Raw genomic sequence first — 12414 nt, 5'->3', positions numbered from 1 at the left:
TTTATTTTTATTTTTATTTTTATTTTTATTTTTATTTTTATCTTTATCTTTTATTTTTTTTTATTTTTATTTTTTATTTTTCTATTTTTTATTTATTTTTATTTATTTTTTTATTTTTATGTACCTACACGATTAATCTCAGCAATAACAGCTAATAAGCCCTGGCATTAAAATTTGTGAAAGCTGAGGGACAGATCTCATCCAGATACAGTGATCTATAAAAATGAGACCTATTAATTGGTGTCATTCTTAAAAATGCTGAGTTTGTGCAGTAATTACATTAAAATAAAATTCTATTCTTTGTGGACTGTGGGAAATCACTCATTATTTGCCAAGCCACCACATAAAAAATTCTGCTCCATTCTTGTACCATCAATAAGTTTGCAATAGAAATCAGATCATGAACTTTATATTTTGCATCTTTATCTTCTGATTTGGTTTAAAAAACCCCAAAGAACGTGCACCTTGTGCAAAGCTTTTATTTTCTCTGGGTATCACCCATTTTTGACAACAGAAATCCATGTGCTCTTCACCACGACGTGATACGAGCACATCTGTGGGATGTGTCAGAGGATAAATTCTCAGGTTGTGATGGCACCTCGATTTTTCTGCAAAAATAACACACACAAACATCTTGAGGAATTGAGAACCTGCTCAAAACTCCAAGAATGAAGTGAAATAACAGCACTGGAGAGCTGTCAGAGTTCTGCTTGCTTGGTGACAGTGGATGCAAACCACTCGTGCTGCTCAGGCCGTGTCATGCAGAGAAGTTTCTTTGATGTTTTGAGCAAAAAGCTCAGGAAATATCGAGTTTTCTCTCTGTTCTCACAAGAGGAGCACGGCTGGAGGTGAGGAGTGGAGCATTTGCAGACGTAGCAGAGTTTGGTGAGAAGTTTAGGGTGGGCCTGGAAGGACTTGGAGCAGCTCCTTTGGGCGGGTGTATAACTTCTTTAAAATTCTTTATTACTTCTTTAAAATTCTTTATTTCTTATTTTTCTTTCTGAGTCTGCTGCTGTGCTTCCTCTGCACTTCTTTTCACTCCTGGATTTCTCAGCTCCTCTCAGCTGAGCTCCTTGGGGATGTTCCCTCATGGGGAGTTCTGTTTATCTCAGTTCTCTGGGTCAGGACAAAATCTCCAAAGCTCGTTAGGATCTTGTTTCTCGTGTTTATTAGGATGTTATCACAGAACTTGGCAGGTCTCTTCAGACTTTCTGCACAAGTTTAATTCACCATAACCTGGCACATTTCATTCTGATGGTACAAAATGTCCCTGAACTACACAGTTCTTTTATCTTTATACTCATTCTTATCCAATTAACAATAGACACGTAAATTATTTTTCTTAATGACCCAATGACCCAACACCTGTGTGCTGCATTGTGGCATTTTCTATCCAATCACTCATTGCTACCCAAAAACCTCTAGAAGAAGAAGATGAAGAAGAAGAAGGAAAAGAAACAAGTCTAAATCCTCCACCTTACCTTTTGCTTTCCAAACTATTTTAAACTCTAAACTTTACCTTTTTCACCCAGTGACTTAAGAGAACATCAGCCACAGAAAACATAACAAGGTTTAAAGGCCTGTAAATGTGACTCAAATTCTTAAATACTTTCCTTTTTTCCCCCCAGACTGTGGAGTCAGGAATGAAAGACCATGTGCATAACACACAATTTTGTAACTAATCTACACACTCACACTTTCAGCTTTTCTATCCAACTTTAACAGTTGTTTTCATGTATCACCATGAAAACATGCCCATAAATCTCATGTTGTATGAAATTCAGTGTTCTCCTGGATCTCAGAGCCAAGGGCACACACTCTGTGTCTCAGACTCCAACAGGGTGGGTGGGCCAGGAGGTTTCTCTGCAGAGTTGATGTCTTTAGGGAGGGTTTGGTGGAACAGGCTGTGCTCTGATTGCAAAGGCTCCTGTCCTGGGCAGGGCAGGAGGGAGAGGAGCTTTGGAGCACAGAGAACAATCCCTTGTCCTTCGGACTAAAGACTTCCAGGCACTCGGGTTCCTCTCCATTGATGCCTTCAGTCTTAGCTTTCACATTTTCCAGCCCCTGCAGTGCATTAATAACTCTGAACTCCACACAAAGTGTTCAAGTTCTCCTCACAGCTCAGGCACACACAACAATCCTTCTCCAGCCCCACAACCAAGGACACCGTGGCAGCTCCGGGCCCAAAAAGCACAAGCAGCAGGGAATTGAGGAGAGCAATCTGGGAGGATGGGACTGCATCACCTGCAGCTGCAATTGGGCAATTAACCCCAATGTGGAAATGGACCAGAACCTATCAAAGTGTGAAACTCCTGCCCCAGGGCCCATCTTGGCTCCATCTTGGCTGGATCCTCAGCCAGGCTCTTGCCCTGCCCAAGCTGCATCCTCTGAAGGGTTTTGTTTAAATCCCCACTTTATTCCTTTAACTCTGTCCCAGGGGCCCTCTCTGGGCATCGCTGTAGTGACACATTTTTGTTCTGGAGGGACCATTCTCCTTCAGACAGCTTTGGTGTCACTTGCTGTCCTCTCTCTGCTGAGCTGCTGCCCGTGGCTTGTGGGACAGGGAAGAGGAAGGGCCAAGCTGGAGTTCCCATCCCCAGGGCTGAGTGACAACATCTCTCTGGGCTTTGACAGATATTTATAACATAAATAATAAATAAATCACAAGAAATAAACACATATTTAAGGAAGAACTTCTAGAAGTCAAGAAACCAGCTCCTGACGTTGCAGCTTTGGAGGAGGGAAGGTTTGGGTTTGGTTTTTTCCACTCATAGGTCTCAATTATGGATTTGCTTTAGGTTTTTCTGAAAACATCAGGACTGCTGCATTTCAGAGCAAAATAAGTGTATTTTAGGACTAGGGAAGCGATGAAGTCTGTTTGTGGCTCTGCTAGGCCATATCCCTCACTATCTATTCTGCTTCCTACATTTTTCTAGCTTTTTTCCCCCTGCTGTTGTTCATTTTTTATTTCTAATCTGTTTTCTACTCTCCCATGATTAGGTTCCTGCATCTGACTGTATACAATTCTCTGCACTGTCCTTTTCAATTTCATTGTTCCACCTCTCACATCTTAAATTTGCATCCCTTTTATTTACTTCATTATTCATTTTTCATCCATTTATTCAGTTTGCAGCTGTTTTTAGTGCTGCTCTCTCCCTTTCCTCCATTCAATATTGTCTCACTCCATCATTCTGAGTGAGACATCTCCTCACCTGCTGCAGTCTTTGCCTTGTTACAGACTGTCTGCTCGTGTGAGCAGTTCATTTCCTCACCCTTTAAGATCTGCAGAAGGTTACTTGACACTTAAGTAAATTCATTTTTATTTCCAGGACTGTGGGACTTCTCACTCCTTACTTCTGCTCAATTCTCCTTTCAATTCCATCATACTTCCCTAACATCTTTTCCTTTAAACTTTTCCTTTTTTATTTATTTTTTTTTGCTCAACAAGACAAGAATCCTTTTGCTTAGCTCTAAAGCTCTGACATGATGAGAAATCTGAGTGAGAAAACTCAGTGAATACAGAAAAATTTACTTCTTCACTGCCTTCAGTAAGGAAAAAAAAAATTGCTTTTAAAACTGAGGGTGACCAGTGAAGCTTTCCCCTGCAGGTTTCTTTTGCAAAAATATTTGACATAGAAACTTAAAATTAAAGGTTGCTCAAACTTCCCGAGATCTTTGGTGAGGAAAAACTCTTCTGAGCCTATTTTGTTTTCAGGGGCTGCTTTATGCTTGATTTCTGTCAGTCACTTTGTTTTTATTACTCTAAAAACGCGTGTTGCTCTAGTGAGAAGCAGCAGGAAAAAAACCTCAGGAGTGAGGACTTCAAAACTCTATTAGAAGCCAGGAATTTGGCTTTGAGGCTGCCTCGCTGGTTGTTATTTATTTTGTTTTATTTTTATCCCCGCCAAGGACGCACCAACCACTGGTCTGCCATCATCGGTAGCTCCCACTCCAAGAATTACATCCTGTGGGAGTATGGAGGATATGCCAGCGAAGGAGTCAAACAAGTGGCAGAGCTGGGGTCCCCAGTGAAGATGGAAGAAGAAATTCGGCAGCAGGTAGGTTCATTTCAGCTCAAATTTAAAATAAAGGCTCCTCCCTTGGCCTGCAGTTTGTTATCAGCCATGCCTGCTCTGGGAATTTTGCTGGATGATCCCCAGCCCAGTGGAGAAAGAGTTCTGTGTGTCCTTCTCCACTTGTTCTCACCCTGGCAAGAGGTTTTTGTCTAGGAAAGGACAAGTAAGTTGGAGAATTCTACCTTTAGAAAATCTCTGTGCCACCCAAAGCATAAAGCAAAGGGAAATTCACCTTTTCAGGCTTGATTGTGAAGATGTTTTTTTGGGAATGAGAACTTTGAAGACAATAAGCAGTGCCCCACTTAAAACAGTGAATGGTTATTTATCATTTTGATTGGCTTTGCAGAGTGCTGCATTTTGCTTCCTGATGAATCACCTCATTTTGTGTTATACAAATATCTGAAGTGCTTTGTTTCCCTGTTCATCATTTATTTATGCGGCACAAGCATTCTTTCCTCAATAATCCCTTTCACAAAGAAAATCACCTAGTCCTTAATGTTGAACACGTGCATGGAACCCTCTGTGCTTTTCTTCACTTTTTCCACATTTGTGTGGATCTTTTCCTGTGTTTGATGCTTCTGAAGATGAAGCCAGCAAAAATAAAAGCAGAGTTCAAGGTGATATTGGTGATTAATCATTCTCCCTTTTGGTAACTGCTGCATGTTAAAGGGACACTATTTCAAGTGAGTATTTCAAGACCTCCAGGGTAGGTTGTATACAGGGTGGCACTGAGATATCCAAAAAAAAATTCAATTATATTCATATAAACAATATAAAACAACCCAAAGACTGTTTTGAGAAAACTTGTGTAGCAAAAGGCTTTGTGTGCTAAACTTAATTTGCTTTTTTGTGATGCTTAAGTGTATATAATCATGGCATGAGAACAGCTGGTGTATCTGACAAGAAATTCCCAAAGCCAAGGAAAAATAAAATAAAACCAGCTTATAACTTAATATATAAAAGGGATAGAAAAGGAATATGAAGGGGAAAAAACAATTTCAGTCTGGGGGTGAAATGTGATCATGGATACATTTTCTCTTTAAACATAATAATCCTTGGTATATGTGGAAATGGAAGGCAGGCCTTGATCCTATGCAGAAAAGTGGCTGGATTTTATCCCAGCAATATAATACAAACCCAGATGGATTTAAATTGGAGCAGAGCATTGTGTATACCACATGTAACTTATCATTTTTTTGCTGCTTACTTGGGAAATCAAGATTTTCTTGTAGTAGGCCCAGGTGGAATGAAGAAAATCAGCAATTTTTTATTGAAGAAGGTAATTTCTGTTATGGTCTTGGTGAATACTTTATAAATATGGGTTTGGCACATCTGAATTGGGACTACACAAAGATTAAATCTTCTCCTGGGGCAGCAGGAGCAAGAGGAAGGTGTTGGGTGAGCAGCAAGCAGAGGTGAACTTGGGGAAGGACAGCTGAGTACAGAAAATAAATGAAAATCATGGTTCTGCTTTCCAAATCTGCCTCCTTTGTCATTTTGTGCCATATTTGTGCAAAAAGGGGATGTGCTTATGCCCTGGATTGAAATCAGAAGAGATCATGAGTTTTAGGTAGATTATTTAGATTATCAAACAGATAAATGGCTCAAATGGCAGGGGCTGCTGAGACTGAGCAGGAAATTAATGAAATCACAATTAATTCCAGCACTGGGGTGTTTGATTGGGTCAGCCCTGCAGGAATTCCCTGGTTCTCCTGGGATGATCCAAGAGATCAGCTGGTGTTCTCACTGCATCTTCCCTAGGCCAGCACACCATGTCATCAAATGCCAGAGCATTTTTGTCAAGGTTATTGGACTTCTTTTCTTGTTGGCCTGTGCTTAAGCTGCACTGATATTTTTGAGAGATTTTGAGGTAAAATTCAGCAGCCAAGACAGCAGAGTAATGCCAGGAACCTTAAATCAGGCTGGTATTTTTTTTTTCTTTTTTAAAAATTATTTTATTTTATTTTATTTTATTTTATTTTNCTTTATTTTATTTTATTTTATTTTATTTTACTTTATTTTATTTTATTTTACTTTACTTTATTTTATTTTACTTTATTTTATTTTACTTTATTTTATTTTATTTTACTTTATTTTATTTTATTTTATTTTACTTTATTTTATTTTATTTTACTTTATTTTATTTTACTTTATTTTATTTTATTTTATTTTATTTTATTTTACTTTATTTTATTTTATTTTATTTTACTTTATTTTATTTTATTTTACTTTATTTTATTTTTTAATTAATACTCTGTCCCTTGCAATATCTCTACCTGCCTTGGAATTTGATAAAGTTGTTTCCTTCCCCACATATTGCAATAAACATTTAGATTAAGATTTATTTGCTCCTTTTCCATTTCTTATTTTACCTTCCTTTCCCCTCACTGCTGCCCTACCATCCTTGTGTTGTGGGTTGATGGGAGGATGCAATTCATTAAAATCTCTCTCCAAAGAGCTTTGATGCTTTTGAAAACACAGGAAAGGAAATTTTTAAATCCTGGTGCTTGGACTCAGAGCTCACCCACTGCAGTTAATGCACTTATTCCATGGGCACACTTGGATTTGGGAATCTGCTGAGTTTTCTGGGCATTTCCTAGGCAGTTTCTTAGGTGAGCACATAAACACATTTTTATGTGACCAGCATCTGCCACTGCCATTAACAGAGGTTTTATTAAAGGAAAAAAAATCTAATTATTTTTATGTTTCATTACCAAAAATTGACGGTGTATAAAACAAACAGAGAAACGAAATAAAAGTCTTCCAAGGAGCTTTGTTAAGAAGTGTCTTAATAATTAGGTGTGGTTAAATCCAACATTTTGCTCCCTGTGTGCCAGAATTCTGCATCAGCAGCAGCTTTTCCTCCTGACCTGGCCCCTTGGGCTGCTCTGCTTTGTGTCCTCACTGTCTGGGCTTTTTGCATGGATGATCCTTGTGCAAAGTGTGGATTTGCTCTGTGGTTTGTTTATCTGGGAGGACTGAAAGGAACTAATCAGCCTTTTGGTTAAACTCTTCCTGGCAGCCTGGAAAGGAGAGCCAGGGCACGGAAGGGTTTTGCTAAAACAATCTGTCAAGTGGTGGATGTGTACAATGGGATAATTCATGCCTTGGGCTTGGGGGGTTATAAATGAGCAAACAAAGGCTGCAAGAGGAATTGTGTGAGGGGAGGAATGTGCCTCACATACCTCAGCCAGATATATTCACCCTTCCACTTTGTTTCGAGAAATTCCCATTTCTCCCCATCCCATTATTTGATAAACTCATAGGAAACCAACGCAGAATTCAAAAGGGAAATTTTGCATTCAAATGGGGATTGCTCTGTTCAAACAAATGAACAAACAAACAAGATGGTTAAAACATCAGTCAGAGGGAGTAAAGTGTAATTCTAAATCTCATATCCTAGGCTGATGAAAAAAAAAAAGACTAAAATAGAAACATAGTTTTAAATATCTCTCGCCTTAAGAGAAATTGGTTTTGCCTAATTATGTCTGAATAAATACTCAGTCATTTTGCCAGCAATTCTTTTTTAAACCAAGGTGAGTAACATTCTGTAGCTTGCATCTTTCTCCAGAAAATGCAGATTGCTGTCTCTGTGGACACAAGGTGACATTCTCACAGGTTTGGTTTGATGCCCTGTGAAATGTCAGTCAGTTTGGTGACTTTTTAACTTGTCTTCAGCATCCTCAGATGAAAGCTGAGTGTGCCTCCAGACCTTTCACAACAGCAAGTTCTGTTTTCCAGGAAGATGCTTGTAAAGTTTTGGACACAGGATAATTTAAATTGTGTGTGTGAATTGAAGGTGAAACCTGAAACAGCAAGAAACTTCTATAGGAAAAAAATATGCCATTGTTATGACTCCATGCAAACATTTATCTTCACAAAATAGTCCTGATTTGGATTTTTTTTAATAAAATAAAAGAGAGTAAAAATTAAAGCAAATTCATTATTGGGTTCATCCTGATTAATTGATTTGTTAAGAGAGTAATTTCAGTATTTAAATTGATATATATGATTTTATGACCTGTTTTGTAAGGCAGTGCTGTATTGTTCCACAGAAGAATGGCATCATTAGATTTTCCTGGCTAAAGCTGGTAAATCACCTGAATTACAGAGAGGAATCTGCAGGATATTGACCACTTCTTTTATTAAAACAACTTATTGTGTTCACTGAAACAAGCTCCAAAATTTGCTTTTTGAATCAGCTGTTATTGTGTGCTTAGGGAGGTTAAAATCAGCCTGGGAGGTCCAACAACTCAGTTGACTTCTGCTTGACAGAGCAGCTGAAAATTCTCCCTGAACACCTCAGAGACCAGGAAAGCCCTGCCAGCACCTGGGAATTGGGCTGGGAATTGCCCTGGGAAAATGGATTTTTGTTGAGATATCTTGGTCTGTGTTTGTTTAAAGGAACTAAAAAATGAGTGATGACATGGTGGCTTGGCCTTCACTGGAGGAGGAGGAGGAGAAATGAAATGAAATGAAACAAATGAAGATTATTTTGCCAGGAGCTGATGTTGATATTCCTGCTGTGGAAGAACTGGGAAGCAGCAGGAATTGGCCACCTTGGGTGTTTCACCTTGGCCTGAGAAAACCTTCATCCCTGCAGAGCCCCTTTCTCCTCAGTCCTCAGGGAGGGAATTTTTGTTCCCATCCAGATTTCCACATTTCCCTGCTGAAAAGACAGGAAAATTACCGTGCCCACAAAGCCTGATATGAAAATCACGCTCTTGCAAGCAGCCCAAAGAGCCCTTCAGGTTCCTAAACCCACAGAAATATTCAGTGTTTTTGGACTTGGTGTAGCAGTGAAACAGCAGAACTCAGTCCCAGCATGATTTCCACTTTAGTTACAGCCTGCCAGCATGGTTTTAATGGGGTATTTATTCTAATTCTGGACAGATCAAGCTGCTGGGTTGTAAATTGCTTTCTAGACTTGTGTTTGCTCAGTCTGCCTCCTCTGCACTCCGTGCACACACCTCTGCTGGGAATTATGGCACTTTTTAGTGCCTTTTCAAAAGGCTGGATGCTAGATTTATCCTGCTTTCCTTCTGCAAGATTTACCTGATATAATGATTCAAAATCTCTGGCATTTTGGTAATTAGAGATTTTGGAACCCTTGTATACCGTGCTAAATTTCATAAAGTATTTCTGCCAGCAAGGAATAGTTGTCTACTTATGTCATAAAGAGAAGCTTTATGTGCCAATAAATAACTCATGCAACAGGGCTCAGAACAGCTCTTATAGAGGGGCTTCCATCTTCTAATAAACTTCAGTTATTATATTTTATATAAATATATATTAATATACAAATACTTATATGTAATATATAAAATATAAAATATATTATATATAATATATAAAAGAGACTATATAAAATATAATATATAATATATAATATACAATATATAATAGATAATAGATAATAGATAATAGATAATAGATAATAGATAATAGATAATATATAATATATAATAGATAATATATAATAGATAATATACGATATATGATATACGATATACGATATATGATATATGATATATGATATATAATACATAATATATAATATATAATATATAATATATAATATATAATATATAATATATAATATACATTATATTATATAATTATTATATAAAAACTATTATAATATTATAAATTTACTATATATGATTTATATATATAAATATTATATATTATATTTATATATATAAATATTATATACTATATTTATATATAAAATATGTTATATATCATATAAATATAATATATCTATATATATTAAAATATATATAATATTACATATAAATATATAAATGATATTATATATTATAATATCATATATTATGTATTATATTATTATATTATTATATTATTATAATATTATATTATGATATTATGTAACTCTATATATAATATATAACAGTATATATAATATACAATATATAATATAACTGTATATAATATATATATTATATTATTATATTATCTAACTGTAATTACAATGATTCAGTTAGTGCTGTTTTCCTTAAAAAAACAAACAAACAAGAGAATAATCATCCCAACTCTGTTCTTTTTTGGTATCTCATGATAGCAGGGATGTGCTGTAATGATAAAGGAACTGATGCTGCATTTTCTGTGCCACAAAACATCTTTTTCTGGTCTAAAAGCCATTGTAGGTAACGACTCTTTGACAAAATTAACTTCTGACAACTCATTTTTAAGTGGTGTATTATTCCCTGGGCCAAAACACTGCCCAGAAAATAATTCAATGCACTTTTACTAGTTCAGCCAATAAAAAACTGAATAGAAAATTTGTGTTTGAGTCCTCTGAAAATGTCATTGTGCTACAGAGGAACTCTCAGTTGCTCCATGTGTGATTCTTCTGTCTATAGGGTTGTGAGAGCTGGCAGGTGGTGAACACATTTTGTACAAAATGTCTTTTTTTTATTATTCTGGTCATCTCCCTACTTTGGAACACCAGGCAAAATATAATTTTGAACTTTTATTTAGCCTTTGGTCAAAACTTTAGCAAAATAGTGGCTTTAAATAAAAAAAAATAGCTAATAATACCTTTTATTCTTCATTTCTTCCTTCCTGCCTTGTCAACTGAAGGCTTTCTTTCTGATAATAAACAGGGAAAGATAATATTTGGAAAATAAATCTTTATTCTTCTCTTTGATTTTCTGTGTTTTTAACAGCCATTGCTATTTGATTAATCAGTAATTAATCAATCACCTTGTGAGCTCTCATCTTGCTTAATGAATTCCAGAGGCTTCACACCTCTAACTTTTCTGGGAGTCTTTGAGATTTTGCCCTCTGAATAATTACCTTGTAATTGATATGAAATGATTTGCATAACCAAACAATGACTTAGGGTGTCAAGTTAGCTCAACATTTAATTTCTCCTTCGTTTCCCTCAATTTGCCTTGCTGCTTATTTTCTTTTAATCATCACAGAGCCTCCATTTCTGATAAAACAGGGAGGAACACCCCTCTTCAGGAAAATCCAATAATCAGGTTCTCTTTGAATAAAAGGTCTTCAAACATTTTTATTTTTATTTTTATTTTTATTTTTATTTTTATTTTTATTTTTATTTTTATTTTTATTTTTATTTTAATTTTTATTTTTATTTTTATTTTTATTTTTATTTTTGTTTTTATTTTTATTTTTATTTTTATTTTTGGTTTTGTTTTTGTTTTTATTTTTATTTTTATTTTTATTTTTATTTTTATTTTTATTTTTATTTTTATTTTTATTTTTTTTATTTTTTATTTTTTATTTTTTATTTTTATTTTTTTATTTTTATTTTTTATTTTTATTTTTTTATTTTTATTTTTATTTTTATTTTTTTTATTTTTTTATTTTTTATTTTTATTTTTTATTTTTATTTTTATTTTTATTTTTATTTTTTATTTTTATTTTTATTTTTATTTTTATTTTTATTTTTATTTTTATTTTTATTTATTTTATTTTTATTTTTATTTATTTTTATTTTATTTTTATTTTTATTTTTCAGAAGACCCTTCAAGAATAAAAAAATTAAGCTTTACTCAAAGACCCTCAGTGAATTCTGATAGGAAATTGTGTAGAAATGGGGTTTATCAAAATTCCTGCCCTTCTTTCATTCTCACTTGAGAGGAAACAATTGAAAAATTTGCTTCTGGTAGATCCATTCCTTTGGGTGGCAGACAACAATTTTAAATATATATAATAAATATTTTAAATTGAAATAATTTAAATTAAATTTAATTTTAAATAATAATTTTAAAAGCACACAGACATAAAAGTCACAAGGAAATGTCACCTTTTTGGGACAATACAATTGGATTGCTGGACATTATTTGCTAATTTTAGTATTTTAAAATATCTTGCCTTTTCATTTCCTGCAGTTAGATCTTATCATGCTGCCACAAAATTATTAATGTCCTGCAGCAGATTCATCCAGGGGAAAGATGTGATGAAATGGCTTTCAAATTGTTTTCCTTCAGTCTGTTATTATTATATTAATAACACTATTATAAAATAATAAATATATAAATATAATAGATATTATATAATACAATAAATTATATAATATATAATAAATATGATAATTATATACATATATTCAATATATAAATAATAAATTTATATAATATATATATTTGATAGATATTTAATAGAGAAATAATATATAAATAATAAATAAAAATAAAAATAGAAATAGAAATAAAAATAGAAATTCAAATACAAATACAAATAGAAATAAAAATAGAAATAGAAATAGAAATAAAAATAAATATAAAAATAAAAATAAAAATAAATATAAAAATAAAAAAAAAATATAAATGTAAATAAATATAAA

General features: G+C 34.1%; 1 protein-coding gene across 1 annotated transcript in view; it reads left to right on the top strand.

Annotated features, from left to right (window-relative positions):
• SPON1 (spondin 1) overlaps window positions 1-12414 on the top strand; it is a 187073-nt gene that overhangs the window by 62745 nt on the left and 111914 nt on the right. Inside the window, exon 6 of the mRNA XM_015632131.3 lies at window positions 3910-4058. Coding sequence (XP_015487617.1) covers window positions 3910-4058 — 149 coding nt within the window. The remainder of the gene's footprint in view (window positions 1-3909; window positions 4059-12414) is intronic.

The sequence above is a fragment of the Parus major genome, chromosome 5, assembly GCF_001522545.3.
Source record: "Parus major isolate Abel chromosome 5, Parus_major1.1, whole genome shotgun sequence".
NCBI lineage: Eukaryota > Metazoa > Chordata > Aves > Passeriformes > Paridae > Parus > Parus major.
This window is presented reverse-complemented; position numbering and strand designations above follow the sequence as displayed.